We start from the raw sequence: 16,855 nt of genomic DNA, 5'->3' as shown, positions 1-16,855 counted from the left end.
GCAATTAGAGCCTTCCAAGTTTCTTTCTGAAAGCAAGCAATAGTCGGCATTCAACCATAACCCAGTTTATCAGAAACTTTGCAAAACTCCAGTATGTAAGATGTAGTTGTTTTTACTCAGTGTTTTGTTAACCTCTAAACTAATGCTTCATCCTCAAAGAAAAGCAGGGTTCCTAATGAACATCCCTATCAATGAGTTCTAAGAATATGCATACTGAAATGATAGTGCAGAGTGATCAAGGGATATGTTAAATCAGAGTGATGTTCTGCATTTCATCTGCATCACACAAGTATCAAAGCCAACAATGACACACAAGGTGATGGATGCCTTTCAACTGCCATTCTCCCAGGCTGTACACTTTTTTTACTTGTTTTTCTCTTGCAGTTTTGACCTATTTATGCTAACATTGCCTCTGCATTACATAGATTATCTATTTATTCCAGCTACCAAAACCAAATCTATGCTTGGGGGGGTGGGGGTGGTAGAGAAATACTTTTGTTGTTGCTGTTTTGTTAGTTTGCTTGGTATTATTTTGTTTGTTTGATTGATTAAATTCAAATATTTAAATCTGAAAGGAAGCTGTAAATTCTTTTACCAGAGTTTATCACTTAAGCTACTCTATGACCACAAATTAAGTAGTATGGCCAGGACCAGGTCAAAATTTTCATTGAGAAAAATATAGGGAAAACTCTATATAATTTCTATACATTTTATGTACCATGTTTCCTGGAGTTTGGTTGTTTCTGCTACACTCAGCAATGATATCTAGTGGTAGGAGATAATCAGTGAGGAAATATTCAGACCAGTTTTACATATCCATGCATCTTGTGGGGCAAGTGTGCATGTGGACGCATTTATTTAAAATAATTAGTAATTTCTTTTTTACAACAGGTATAGATCTTTTTCTACTGATTTTTACTGAAGAAAATTAAACTGATTTAGATCTGATATTCAAAGAGACCAAGTTTCTCACAGGACTTCTAGAAAGAAAATCTCTGATTTTGCAATGAACTACCAAGCTGACTCAAGATGAGTATTTTCCAACAAACTCAGTTCAGTATTTCACTGACTCTTACCACAGAGGCAGTCTTAGACCTTACACAGCAGTTCACCTTTGTGCCTGATATGCAGGTTGAACGGCTGCTACTTAGGATGACTCCTCTTTTACTTTTCTTAAATGATGAAAATCATATCTGCTTATCAAAAAAAAAGAAAAAAGAGCAATGGTTCATTTGAAGGGATAATGTGTTGAAACAGTGTCCCCTTCCATTTAATCCAAGAGAAAGAAATCAGAAAATATCCTGAAAAACAAATGTACAGGCCTGGTTTTTGAGCTTTTATACCCAAGCTAGTTACTAAAGGCACACACACAGATTTGCATGTTCACTGATGCATGGCACTGTATCTGGAATGCAGATTTCATAGGAAACACTTTTAGTAGCTATTCTGAGTAATCAAGATCACTTATTAATGAGAAGTATTGTGCTGTGTTCACTGACATTCACAGACATTAAAAAACCCACGCTTCTGTTCCTTAAAAAAAGAAATAATAAAAATTAAATCTATCAGTCTATTTTAAAAGCTTTCAGTCAGAAATGTAAAAATATTTTTCTGGGATCACCCAAATGCCAGATGGCAACAGAGAAGCTTCCTACTCAATTCAAGGCTGAATTAATCTCCTTAGCACAAATACATTTGCAAGTACCATAGACTGTAACAGAAAAATAATCTCACTACACTGTTTAAAGTTTTGTACAAAGTAGTTCAAACTCAGGAGCTACACAAGTTCTCCGGCAATTTTCAGACACTTCCATAAATTACAAGAAAACAAATTCCTATTTTAACACAGCATTTTAACCATAAGCAATTGTACTGACACAGCCAGCACTTATTTCCAAATAAGGAACCCCTGAAAGATTTTCCCAGAGCACTAAAAATTCTCTGAGATTTCATAATTAAAAACAGAGAAAGCTTAATGAAGAAACATCTGAAATGTATGGAAAGTACTGCTCAAAATTAAAGCATAAGAAATTTAAAGATCTCCTTTGCCCAAGTGTCTCCTCTGGTAAATGTAAATACTGGTTTGATAACAGATAACAGGTTCCTAGTATATATAAAGTATTTTGGCAATGTAAGCAAGTGAAGGCACAGCAAAATTTCCTTAGCACATAGATATTTGTAGATCTTTTACTGAATGTATAACAACAAACCACCACTCATGCCAACATCTTGTAAAAGCACAACTACTCTCAGTTTTGACTTTGGTTCCAAAGTGTTAAACCATGAAACCACCCACTCATTTCTATACCAATACTGCATACCACATTCCTGGTAAGATACAGTCAGAAGTTAATGGCTGATGAACTACTACTTGTGCTTATTGCTTCTTTGACTTCCTCTTTTTGGGTGCAGATAATAATACCTTTGCAAAGAAATGAGATTTGAGTACCAAACCTACACTTTCATGATCCCTTCACTGTCAGGATAACTTTTTCTTTTGAAGTATTTCTGATAGGTAATACTACTACAGTTCTATTTAGTTTTATTCAATCAAAGAGGCACTGTTCCCAGGTACAAGTTAAAGAATTATTATTAACAAAGCCCATAAGGTAGAATAAAATATACTGGAATAGAAAAAAAAAGGTATATCAGCTATTTGTCTTAACACTGAGCAGAAATTCAGAGATACCCAAAGATACACATTCGTACTCTGAACAACACTGCAAACCTGCAAAACACCCAACCAGGAAAAAAGAAGTTTGATCCTCCTCCGTCTGTTCCTGTTCAGCAAGAGATAACCAGAGAAATACTGGGGCAACCAAAGGATCATGCCCACCCTGTCCGTGTATTCTCAAATACACGTTCATTGTTTGTTTTTAAAGCCTGAGAGTTTCTTTTTTGGGTCTGAGAAATTCAGAATATTTTTACTTGATGACTGCCCATTCATGACTGTGGCAGAATGCAACCCCCACCTCTCTCCCCCTCTCCCCATCTCCCTTGCTTGAGGCTAACAGCTTCTTTTGTTTGACCCCAGAGGCCGCTGGCCAGGGTCCTTAAGAGAAGGGAGTGCAGAGGTGCGAGGGGGCCGCTGGGCACCTGCGGCCAGTGTGGGGGTCCAGAGAAGCTTCTAGAATGCCTACAGTCAGATCTGATCAGGATATAAAAAACGGGATTCTCGTTGAGACGTGCCCCTTGCGCGCGACCTCTTGGAGCCACTGCTGCCAGGAGCCACTGCCCCCCGCCCCACCCTGGACAGACACTCGGCTTGCCTTGCCGCCACGTGTGTGAGTAAAAATAACCCTCGCAGGACTACGAGCATATCTACTTTCCGTGCACATTTGCACATGTATTTATACTTTCCGCGAACACTTGCACGCGTACATTACGTGCTCAATACGAGCACGTGTATGAATTAATCCTCACAGGATTGCGGGTGTATTATAAATTTGCCCTCGCAGGATTGTGAGTGTACACTTTCTGTACTCAATACAAGCACGTGTATCCCTTTAAAATAATCCTACACCGTGTTCAGGAAAGTGTGTACTCTTCTTGGACTCAGGGACGGCTCCGGCATTATTTTGGTGAAGCCACGTGCATGCACACTGTGGACCTCCTGTTGTATTAGTTGCCGCCCCTTAATAATTTTCCTCAACTGATATCTGAACCTGTATTCAAGTCACTTTTGGAGTGCTAAAACCCTGTTTCTCACTGGTTTAATAAAAGCTGTTTTGGACCCTGTTGTCCCTGAAATTAACCTTGGGGTGCCTCTGTGACAATGACATACCAGGCTTTTCATATGTTCTAATATGAAAACTCTCCCTGCTCATCAATGGTGAGTAAAAATTTGTCTTTTTTTTTTTTTTTTTTGGTCCAGAAACCAGCCTGCTACCGTTCTCACACTCACTCATTAGTTTCTTGACTTTGTTTCACTTTGACCTCATTTATCTTGCCATCAGGCAGCTTTCTTCATCATACAGATTTCATCTGTTGGTAAAAACACCAACCAGCAAATCAATACAAACTCAATCTGTCTTTTCTTTAATAACAATGAAAAGTGAAACATGGAAAGGGAAAGAAAAAAAAAATCAGAAGCTCTAATAGTACCGCTTTATTTCAGAATACTGAAATACATACCCAAAGTTCAAACTAGATTTACTCTTACTTAGTACCGGTCTTCCCATTTCATACTTTCCATCCTATTTTCTTGGGACTACCTTTAGTATTAACTATGTTACATATGTAACATACATTATTATGTTACATATGCACAGTTTTTCAAAGGCAATAGCTACCTGCTAATACATTGTTATTGATGCAGTCATCTCATCTTTTTAATATAACTGATTTGAATCTATTATTGCTTTGTGTTAACAGGATAATTGAAACTGTATTAATATTCATACACAAAGCATAAATTACTTTTCATTATTAAGTAACTACATGAATCTCAGAACACAAAACGTAGCTGAAAATAATTTTGCAGACAAAAAGAACTGCTACTAATTTGGAATATGCTTTTTTGCCATCCATATAATTGGGTAAAAAGCCTTCTCTGCAGTGCAATTTTAGGCAAATCAAGTTAAATGTAAAGACAAATGCAGATGAACAGTCTGTCTAGAACAATAGTGACAGACAAAGCACTTTTCTAAGTTCAGTATGAATTTTAAAAATATATTCATAAACAAATTACTGAAATTTTAATGTATTTCATTAATGTCTATTAATTCATGCCGTGCTATAGTATTGAACATATCTACTAGGCAACAACTGCTCATTATTTTCAGTCATTTTTAATTTCACACAAACAGCTACAGTATTATTGCTGCCCTTCTTTAAACACACACATTTATCAAAACGTTTAGGATTCATTAGTTCTTATATTTAAATTACTAAACCATATACTATCACTTTCAAAAAGAAAAATAGAAGTGTAACAATGGCAAGGAAGGGGCAGTAGGTATCTACATTTGTTTACACATAATGAATTTTATGGCTCTCCAATACTTAACTACAGATAGAAAAAAAATACTATTGTCACCTACGTAGTTTATGTAATGTAACCTCAAAGTCCCCAAATTTTTGTACTAAGTGTTTATAAACATTAGGTTACATCACAGCACTGGCAAATCATCTCTAGAGGCTATTAGGCTTCTACATAAAACCAAAGCCACTGGGAGTTACTTCCACAGAATCCTTTAGGCACTTATGTAAAATCTGTATAACATGATTAAAGCCACATTGCCACTCACCACAAGTGAAAGGGGCCTCTTCCATGAAACAACACCAATCAGTCCTGATAACAGCACCTGTAACAAAGAGAGCACAGTCACTAAAGAGACATAAGGTTTATACCAGTGCCATTAAAAAATAGTAAGTATTAAGACGAAGCTTAATACACAGTTGTGACATGTATTTCCAAAGTGCTGCAAATCAGCTGCTAAAAAGATAACATCTCCATTTTATTCACCGTGTCAAAAAACCCAGATGTACTACTAAGCTCTTCTCAAAACCAATTTCTACCCAGCTGCCAGATCAAATGAGTTCTGATCAGACCACAGTAGGTCTTCCACGTCATCTTTCCCAATCCCAAATGTCATCACCACTAAAGAGGAATAAATGTTTGGGTAAATTTTCTTGTGGTCTCTTAGCACCACTGAAAATTAGCTCACAAAAAGGCGAGTAAAGATAGGACAACCGCAAAATTAGCCAGGGTATCCAGCTAAATTAGCAAAAGGGGTTTTTTTTTGTTTTTTTTCCACCCTACCACACAATCATGCTACTTGATCTTATGTTTGAAAAAGCCCACATATATTCATTTAAAACCTATATTTAACATACAGACACATTAACCCCTCCACTACATGCCAAAAGCAAGCAGGACCCAGATCTTAACATACCTAAGCTGATCTTAGTTACTTTAAAATAACATGCAAGTTACAGTTGAGACACCATAAGCTCTACATACAGTTAAAAATAGAGACATGAAAAGAGAGAAATTGGAGCAACAGTGAGGGATACTGGCCCTGGGGTGAGAAAAAAAGGTGGGGAATAATATTATCAGTAGAACATTTTATTAAAAAAAATACTAAACTAGAATACAAATAAAATGCGAAGAAAATAATGCATTATGTATTTATTTGATGAGTCTGCAGTGTCATTTTTTCACCTGAGCTCACATAAAGGATTTGTGTAACAGTAACTCACGTACTTAGCTAGCCTGATATAATCATTATGAAACTCTCCTGTGACTGTTTAGAATAAGTTCTAATATCATTATTGCTCCCTACAGACCTTTGATATTCAGAAAAGAGGAAGCCCAGAACGTAATGAATACCCTTTTCCATGAAATTATATTCAAGGTTGGTTGAAATTCAAATGTCCAAAAGTCACCATTCCCACTACGTCATGTTTTACTAGCAAATCTTTTAGGTATAACAGCAGTAAAGGATAATAATTAAAAATGCATCTCTATCTAGCCACTACAAAAGCAATGTACACTGTACTGGGAACCAGGCTGAGAACAGTCTGCCTACTGATGCTTGGTGTGAACGTGGGAGAAAGAGCTGTTTGTCATATGGAGAAGCTGGAACGTGGAGTGACCAGTTTAAGGTTTCACTATGTCTAGTTTGTGGACATTCATACTGTGAGCATGTTTCAGACATATTTCACAACTTGATAATATCCATAGCTGCTGCAGTTCTTGAAAACATTACCAGGAAGACAGCATGTTGGAAAATACATATATTGATATTTTCTTTAGCTGTTAAAAAACAAAAACAAACCCACAACCAAAATAACCACAAACTCAAAATGAGGCTTCATAAGAAAGCCTCAATGTTAGTTTTTAAGACAAGTACCAATGCAACAGATGAGAAGGCATAAATGCACAGAACTAAAATCAGGATATGGATAACAAAGACTACGCAGATGGTCCCTATGTGCAGATGTGCGTACTTTGTATTCTACAGCATTCCCTAAAGCATAAAAGCTACCTACCAGCTACATACTTCTGGATGTCGGCCAAGCCAGGGAAAAACTGAGAATTCATTTTGCAGTTAATTGAATTTGATCACACAGCTACATTAGGTTATTTTTGCTGCATGATAACTGTCTCTGGGTTGGTAGTCCTGTAATGTGAAACTGCACTAAAGAAGGTAAAATGACAGGGTTAGCTAGTTTATCTGCAGGCTAGACAGCAACATGCTCCCAATTAAATAAATCTGATGGCTGCAATTATGAGGTTATTAAAGAAAACCCTTTAGGAAAAATAAGAAATTACCTTCCAAAACAGAGCTTGTATTGACACATAAAATAATGACATATAAGCTAGTATTTCTCAGTCACCAAAGTCATACGTGCAGAGTCAAGATATTGTAGCGCGCTACCTATGAGCAGCTAATCCTTACTGCCATTTACTGTGCTGCCTCCCTTCTGCAAGTTAAACCTCTACCCATCCTGTCTGACCCATTTGTGGCATTGCGCATCCCTGAAGATGGAAGAAGGGCACTGATCCTTTTTGTTCAGCTGAACTACAACTGTGTTTGACCTTTACAGAGGCCTTGCAAGATGAAAGAGGTACATCTGTTTTTGTTCAGAAAAGGAGAGCTTTGTGGCACTCAGTGTCCTGGCTCACCATGCAAAAGGTAAAGCACAGTTAGACCAGTTGAGAAACTCCCAATATGCGCTGATGAAACCAAAAGTCTGTGTTTCACCTGTGCCTTTAATATTGTCACAAGAGCCCACCTCAACAATGCTATAATTTTCCAAGCTCCATTAGTGCCCAATATCACTGTGGTTACCCAAACGCTTATTTTGCTTTGCGATGTAGCTATTTCCAGTACCAAGTGCCTTCAACACTTAGACCACATTACACACAGCTATATAATTAGGAGAAAAACACACCGAGAACATTACTTACCAACATTTGTTAGAATACACCAAATGACTACGAAAACAGAAATCTAAAGATTTATCTTGGTCTTGGAGAAGACCAGGAATTTAAAAAACAAAACAAAAAACTCAAAAGAAAAAAAACAAAACACACCACCAAAGACCCTTAGCATCTTGTTTTCTTTTAAGTTTTTACTTCCTATAAAGACAATGCCCAAAAGACCTTACAATAATCACTCAGAATATCCAGTGCTTACTTCAGGGAAAGCAGCATGTAAAACAGATACTTGGTTCCACAAAGTTAAGGGCCAGTGAACATAGGCTCAAGCAGACTTATTTTTACACCAGTAATTAAAACACCATTATTTCCTAAATACCTGTAGCTCAATATTGTGATCTATAGGTCTTTTAATATTTTTCCAAAAATCACTATACCGTATGTCTGCTGTGCACAGGTTTTTTCTTTCTTAAATAAAAAGTAAATTGGAGTTTGCTGACTTTAACAACTTGCCTACTTCACTTTGGCAATATGGTTTGATTTCAGAACATGCATAGCATCTACCTAATATCTTAGACCCAACATCTACCTGTTGAATTGCAGTGAACCCCTGCATCACATAATAACCAAAATAAATCCAAGCTACTAAAAATGTGCTCAAAAACCACAGATTTGCCAGCTTTCTTGAGCAGAATTCCTACAGATCTATGTACCTGCTGACTATAACAACAGTGCTGATACACAGACCAAAAAATAAACCAGAATACATCAGTGTTGACTTCTGCAGCATTAGAAATGCGGTAACATTAGGTATAAACAGCTTTCAACATGCATCTAGAAACTCTGTTATTATCATCGCAAGCTACGCTCATGCATTAAAAAGATGCATTTATTTTAATAGGCACATACTGAGGCAGGACAGAAACAGAAGGCAAAATGACTTTCTAGTACAGGGACTGCAAACACAGGGCTTTTTAAAAAAGCCCTTGATGATGTCTTTTCCAGCATTTTCAACCATCTACACTCAGCTAAGTCTCTAGACATTCGCAGTGCTCCGATTCTGAATATGGGACAGAGCAGATGATGTCATCTCTCGATATATCTTAAACCATCTGCTTTCCAAGTCTTCATCTCCAAAATGGTTATTGTACATAATATACTCTTCTAGTACACTTATTTAAAATTATTTTCTGAACTACATAAAATGTATTAATAATAATTTAATTTAAACCACATTAAATATAGTGAAACACTATCAAGGTAAAGACATTTATAGAAATGTAAAATTACCAATGTCTAAGTATTAATTTAACAAAACAAATTATCTTTTTCTCAGTACAACTTGGGTTCTTGAAATGCTTTTATAGTCTAATACAGAGCATATGAGTTGCAGGGAACTCCAAGTTTTATTGTTTATTCTTATTGCTACTTTCTTGTTCAGGCCGATAAACCATATGTCAAGTCATCCTCTCCTTCTCTGTAAATTTAAGGGTTCCTCACTTTTTCAGCTTGTAAGCACGAGACAAATTCTCCAGTCAATGGATTCAGTTACCATTAAAATAAGCCTACAAGTTGCTCACGTTAATGGCAGAAACTCCTTCTTAGACTTCTTCTAAAATACTCAGTAATGCAAACAGTGTATATCCTTAAACTAATTTTAGAGAAAAAGAAGAAATAATAGCAAATATCATTTAGAGAGCTTAATTGTCCCACTAAACGCACGGAGTATCCCTGCAGGGGGTGGAGAAGAAAGCCAATCCCAACCGTATAAATGAGCTCATGGAGCTAGATTTATGTATTTACAGATGTGTATATATATGATTTCAAAAATTTACGTGGTGAATGTATCAAGATAACTTAGAAACAAAACATCCTATATGCACATATACTCCAGGACCTACCAACACCGTCACTGTTCCTCTGGGGAATTCCCCCCCATCTGAAACTCTCCCACATTTCTTTTTCTAAACATTGCCTCTTGTCCCTTGATGTGCTGCTGTAAAGAGCCTGGTATTAAGAAGAATATTAAATTGGCAAAATTACCAGAAAAAAAAAAAAAAAAAAAAAAAAAGTCTTCCCTTTTCATCCCAATCTAGATTTAAAAAGTGAGCTGCAGAAGTACTACTTGTCATGCTTACTGAAGAAAGGCTTTTTTGATATTTTGTAACAGCAAGTTTGTTAAGCTCGTATGCAGAATAGTACAGACAAAAGGTTGAAAAAGGGAGTCAAAATAAATACTTTTGCAAATGAGGAAAAAATGTCTACAGCTGTCAGTCACCTTTAATTATTTCGTAATAACAGGAGTTGAGATGCAGTTGAGAAATAACAAATCACTCCTCTTCCCAATTTCAAGACTTGCAGCTTTCTGGAACTCAATTTCATTTTCTCCTTTTCTCTCAAGACACTAAGGAGATCGATTGTCAGCACTGTAACTCTTCAGCAAGTCCAAGATTATGTTTACGTTTTGATATTGTGTTTAATGTGCTGTACTCAAATCGGAATAAAAACAACACTACGTTGGTGTGAGTTTCTGTATCATTATTTTCTAACATTTTCCTAAAGCATGCTAGAATTTTTCTATTTTCTGTGTATTTGCTCTGGAAAATGAGAAACCCTGCTTAGAAGGTCTTAAGGTTAAAATAAAGTTTTGGCAAGGATCTCTTATGCAAAACGAAGATCTATGTTTTAAACTCTCAATTTGTTGTCATTCTCCAGACACTCTTGATTTGAATACATCTTTTTAAACAATATGCCTATGAGGAGAGGCTGAAGCAAGTTGGTTTTATAGGAGAGAAGACCAAGATGGAATATAACAAGGTTGCTACAAAGAAGAGACTGATAAGTTGTTCAAGTACGCTAAGCGCTGAATAAGAAATAATTGATTTACATTTGTGCTATCAGAGATTCAGGTTGGACACTATGAAAAACTTTCTAATGCTCAAGACACGTCAACATTGGTAAGAACAGGTAGGTTACAGGATTCCCATCATTAGAATTTGTTACCACCACATTAGGCAAACATCCACCAAGGCGGGCCAGGTAGATCCAAGGCATAGCACAAACAGGCAGATGCACAAGGCAGCTGAAAGGAGAGGGCAGAGCAGTGAGCAGGCTGCCTAATGTACTATAATGTACCTGAGGAGGTAAAGCCCCGCGTTTCCAGCACTGCTATCATCTAGCGCTTTCTGTCAGCAAAGTGCTACAGCAACTGCTGCTCTTCAGAAACGCCTGAAACCACTGACAGTTCCCAAGGTTGCCCTCTCTCCTCTACAGAAGTACAAGACTGCTGGAAGGTTTAATTTTGCCAACTCAAATATTCCTGGAACGGTGAAGTTCAATTGTATCTGAAGAATTAAAATGTATTGATATCTCAAGCTATCTTCTGGGTCTCGGTGTAACTTACACACAGAGACTAAAGCAACAGCTGAAATATCTTCAAGGATAACTCTTCTGGGAAATCTACAGCAGCCCTTCTAACAGGTGGATATTTATTTAACAAAATGCAAGTATAACATATTTTGGGAGTAACATCACAAATACCACACACTCAGAGACTACAAAAGTGTCACACATTGTACCAGAGTATGAAATCTTACAATACTACTCTCTGCAGCATCTGCAATCCATTAGCACAAAATGGTGGTGAAATACAAACTATAGGAAGAACAACTGTGACAGCACTGGAATTTGCTAAAAGGGGACTAGAATCATCTACCAGAAATATTACTCTCCATTCCAATTCCTGGAAAAATAGTGAGGATAATAATCTCTTGGGGTGAGAGTGGTGGCAACGTATTAATAAGTATCGGAAAAAGAAAAAAAAAAATACGTCTTTCTATACACATACACACAAACAGAAAAACTGCATGGACAAATACAGAGGAAAGGTATGATTTTTGGAATGGTCTTTCAAGGAAGTCATCCTAAATAGTGGATGCTGATAAAAATCATACCACATTCCACCACATTCAAAATACTGCAAAAATCAGTTGTAGACTAAAGAATTTTAAAAACAGTTAATATAGCTATTTATTTGCAGATATGCAAACTGGCTCTTCAACATGCAATTATCATGAGAATCCAGGGACTGTTCTCTTGTTTGAAGACTACATCACTATGCACACAAAGAGCACATAGTACACACCACATAGCACAAAGTACCATCAGACTGCCTAACAAGTGAGAGATTTGTCCACTGCAACATAAATACTAGCACGTCAACAGCAACCAAAAAAAAGTGATAATTTAAGTACAGTTTTGAGCTATCTGCTAAAAAGCCTCAGTATGTTCCAGACTAACAAACACTGCATCATAGCTTAGTCTCTCTCATTTACCCACTGTGAACCTAAAACTAATCTAATTGCCATGGAAACAGGAGCAGACACACAAAATCCCTTGGTCCCACACACGAACAGGACAGTAAAATTACCTACACATTGACACAGCTACCAGAACGCATTAATGGTATGTAATTTTCTTTTCATTTTAAGCTCCAGGGTGAGCTTTTTTCTTTTGTCTTTGTTTTTCTTATGAAATATGCCCTATGCCCATCAGAAATCTTGTTTCACATCTGTAGATTGCGTTTATGGAAGAGACCAAAAATAATTCTAAAATTACAGTACACACTCTAGAATTTTTTTTTAGAAAAGCAATTAATCAAAAATTTTGTTTTCCTTTGACATGCAGATAAAACCAAGGGCTGAAGCAGCATATATATTATTTTGATGTATATTTTCCAATTATGAAAGATAAGATCGGACGCCCTGTCTTTGTTACACTTCCAAGGGGTTCAGATCTGTTATGCTCGACTTCACTACAATATGCAAACTGTAGTAAAAGCAATGGATGGGGATTTAGACAAGATATTAAGTACAGGGCTGATATGTCAGTGACTCACAATGCAGTCTTAATTCTAATCTCATTTTTATTAAGTACATTCACAGCACACACTATTACATTATTTTATATGTTCCATAATGTAATCCAGGAGTATTAATAAGGCACACAGCCATTAGCATAGGAGTATTTAAACAGAAAGGAAACTAAGCAGTTTGCAATCCATCATCCATGCTTTCAAATTTATTAGATCATTTATTAATAAAATTGAAATAAACAGATGACTGAAGACCTATCTTAATACATGTGTTTTCACAGGTGAAGAGCTTTAACTCAGAACAAGATCTGTTGAGATATCGTAAGAGATCATATAAGAAGCTTTTGTGGCAATCTCCACTCTGGATAATTCTCTAAAATGAGAATGGGGCTCCCCACAGAACTTCAGCAACCTCCTTCCTCTAGAATGACCTAGGAATGGATCAAAAGAACACTACTACTTTGGAGTAACACCACCAGCAACACTATTGCATAACCAATTGCTAAATGCTTAATAATGGTCAAAATGAAAGATAAAATTATTCTTTTAAAAATATCCAACATCTCTATGACATCTCAGATCCACTCCGGACAGCTTATTGATCCTTTGAAGCAGGGAAGTTTTACTGAGGCAATCAAAAATCAATTAAAATGCGGGGAACCAGAGAAATCAGTGAAATTAGAAGCAGTTTGCCCAATGTAACAGATTTGTATACAGGTCTTGTACACTCAACTGTTCATGCTTTCTCATCTGAATATTTATTTTCTTGGTCTTTACATGCAGTCCATACAATAGTCTACAAAGATGATTTCCATGAAGGGAAAAAAGCTCCAAGCCTAAAAGTATACCGAATTTCCTTTTCAAAAATACTGGTACATTTCTGCAAGGGCTGAGAATGTGAAAACTTAACTCCAGTAACAAAAGATTCTAAGATTTTTCCATTACAAAGGCAAATATATCGCCCAGCTATGACAACTTTGCTTCCAGAATTATTTTACGTTTCAGTTACCAAAAAAAATTATTATATCAATCATATTGCTGTAACAAAGAAAAATTTTGTGATAAATTTCTTTAGACATTTCCTAGTCTGTTTTCACACCAATCTTGATTTGTATCATTGACTCAGTACATTCTAGGAATGTTGTTTTCCAGTAGCATTAGGAAATCACTAATCAGATTTTTGCTGCTGGGCTCTTTCAATAATTACGAGAATGAAGACTGAGATTGCTTTAAATAAGTGAAATGAGACAATGGCTCTTTCAATTACTGACACAATTTCTCAAGGGATGAAAGCTGAGGTGCACTGGAAAGTGATCTAAACATCAAGAAAACCAGTATTTTCTTTGTCTCGAACTCCAAAGAGCTTCCACATCCAGGTAAAATGCCGTGTTTCTGTGTATCACTAGTACACAGTAAGCTCCAGTTGTCCAGTTCCAGAGATCAGTTGGAGCTATATTCATAACTGCGCTGCCACAAGGCCACACAGAGAAAGATTAATCAAAAACTAATAAACCTGATAATCTAATGACTATGATTAGTGATTCACCTCAGATCCACACTACCAGATAAAAAGTTAAGGATGCATAGACTAAGGCTGGAGACAGAAAGGGACAGAGTAAATATTAAATAGTCAGAACATATACACTTTCTCCATCCTTAGCCTACTGACTTTTGTCACACTCTTGGTGAAAGCTGTCGACACCACCCCGTTTATCAACTTGTCTAAAATACCCTTCCCAGACATCTATAAGCATGACAGACTGTTAGTCACCATGTCCAAAACAGTACTTAACAGAGAAAGGACAACTGAGTTAGTATAAGCACAGTTTTAATACCAGCATAGATAGATTCCTTCCAAACACCCTGATAATCCAAGAGTTCTGAAGATTAATTTCATGTGTCTGACATCATGTATCTACCTGGTAATTTTTAAAGTTATTTGTCTCAAAGGACCCTACTATTCTAGAAAGCATACTCATGGTAACTCATCACTATTAATTAGCAGAATTAGTATCTCTGAAGCCTACAGTGTTTCTCTTGGACTTAACATTTCTATTCTTAGAAAAACAAATTATAGTATAATACTTAATGAAATTACATATTAACAGTAAGAAGTCTTCTTGAATATCAGAAACTCAACTAACATCCACCTCAAATTTAAGCTGTTAAATAAAACAAGGTAAGGCAATAAATACTTTAAATTGCAGGCAACAAGGACACGAATAAGACTCATTCCAAAGACTTTGTTCCAAAATCATCAGGTTTATGTGATATTTACAGCTTCTTCCCCGACAAGATAACAGAGACTCAATTGCAATTTAATATGATTTAAAGATGCAAATGCACATACTTTCCCTGAAGCCAGGTAGAACTTTGTATTTTTTTTTCCTTTCAAATATTATCAACCTCTCTGTGTTGCACTAGTTGAATAGCTAGTACAAAATGCAAATAGTCTCTGACCTTCAGAACTTTGTCCTATGTAAAAAAAAATTGATATAACAATTTCATTTTTGTTGCTCTGGAGTTACAGTGCAGTAACTACCTCCAGACCTAAAGTAATTCACTCCCTTTTAGCCATTGTGGTTTCTGTTATAAATGGTTACATTTATAAAGGATGCACTCAAAGCTCACAGAACGTGCCTGCTCATTACTTTCAAACAATGCAGGCAGTACCTCTCTAGCTCTCACCTTGCTATGCCACTTAATGTTTCCCACCTGAAGAGTGTAATTAAAACCATGCACCCATCTATCCATTGGACTCACTACTGAGATGTTTCTTATTCATGTCAATCATTACGTTGCCTTTTTTGGTAAAATGTGTGGACACCTGCCTCAAATTGAACTTCATATATTTTACAAAGTCTACAGCAAACCCCACAGGACAATGGCATGTAGTAATTACAGGTGTGGATTACAACCAAAACTCAGATGTTTCATCATCTTATTACAAATACACACTTTCATGACAACAAACTGGTTTATTCCATTTTAATGCTGGCATGAGTCACATATCAGTGAGAAAGGCTTTATTATAACCCTTGCTCTCTAGAGTAGTTTTACAAAATGCAGTAAAAAGCAGATCAAAACCTAAATCTTCTTTCAATCTGGTTTTACTTCAAAATACTCTGAAAATGGCAAGCTGCCCAGCTCCTCCTCTATTTAGCAGTTTCCTTTTCAACTCTATAGAACTCTATACACTGGCTCCCTCCTGCAGTTCTATTTCATTATCTTCTTAAAGGAAGCCTCACTAAAACCAGTTTTTCATTTCTCTTTCCTACTTTTTATTCCCCTCTTCTCTTTACATGCACATATACAAATATGCAGATATAAACCAGAAACAGAATACACTCCATGGTTACGAAACCAAGCTGGATCATCAAATTCAAACTTTTTCCAACTTGATTTTGGAAATAAGGCAAGAATAAAATACCAATCTTCATATAAGACCTCACCTAACACAGACCCATTTGCCACATGTTGTAGTCTGCCTTCTAGTATTACTTAATCTTCTAGATGTTCATGCTATTTTATGCTTCCAAAAGAAGATTGAATGAGAAGGATCTCAAGTGCACTCCTTGGTTAGCCAAAAAATCTGTCTAAATTAATTCAAATTTAGATACAAATGCTGAGACTGCTCAATCTTTCATTAAATTTGCATAGCTTCGCACTGCTATCTGCATGTCTACACTACCTCAAGTTGGTTTTGACACCCTGGCATACTCGCAGCTCCTCAGGTTAATGCTGCAAATGGCCATTCAGCCACAACTCAGTCTCACTGACTCCACAGAAACCCTTTCTCCACTGAATAATTAAGTCCCAGGAGTCCAAAGGCTTACTCCAACTAACTCTAAGGGCAGGACTTCTCTTAAGCATAATGGGTACTTTCTGCCAAGATTAAGAGGAAAAATATTCTGTAGTCTATAAAGAGCAGTTATGCATTTTTATGTTACCACTCAATTCAAATGCTTAATTCTAGAAATTTGTTCCCAAGGGTCACACAAAATTATGGTACATCAGAAGAAACTCAGACCTGCAGAAACCACAGTTCTTTACTGCATCATTAATGGGCAAATAAAAGCTACATTATACATCTG

At 36.5% G+C, this 16,855-nt stretch overlaps 1 protein-coding gene across 8 annotated transcripts in view; it reads right to left on the bottom strand.

Annotated features, from left to right (window-relative positions):
• Nucleotides 1-16,855, bottom strand: part of ENTREP2 (endosomal transmembrane epsin interactor 2) — a 112,563-nt gene that overhangs the window by 73,123 nt on the left and 22,585 nt on the right. For all 8 annotated transcript variants that reach the window (XR_010475248.1, XR_010475247.1, XM_065076107.1 and 5 more), the window contains exon 2: nucleotides 5,250-5,306. Coding sequence is in view for 6 of the 8 variants with exons in the window: in XM_065076107.1 (XP_064932179.1) it covers nucleotides 5,250-5,306 (57 nt within the window). In the remaining 2 variants the exon portion in view is untranslated. The remainder of the gene's footprint in view (nucleotides 1-5,249; nucleotides 5,307-16,855) is intronic.

Source organism: Columba livia, chromosome 11 (genome assembly GCF_036013475.1).
Source record: "Columba livia isolate bColLiv1 breed racing homer chromosome 11, bColLiv1.pat.W.v2, whole genome shotgun sequence".
NCBI classification, from domain to species: domain Eukaryota; kingdom Metazoa; phylum Chordata; class Aves; order Columbiformes; family Columbidae; genus Columba; species Columba livia.
This window is presented reverse-complemented; position numbering and strand designations above follow the sequence as displayed.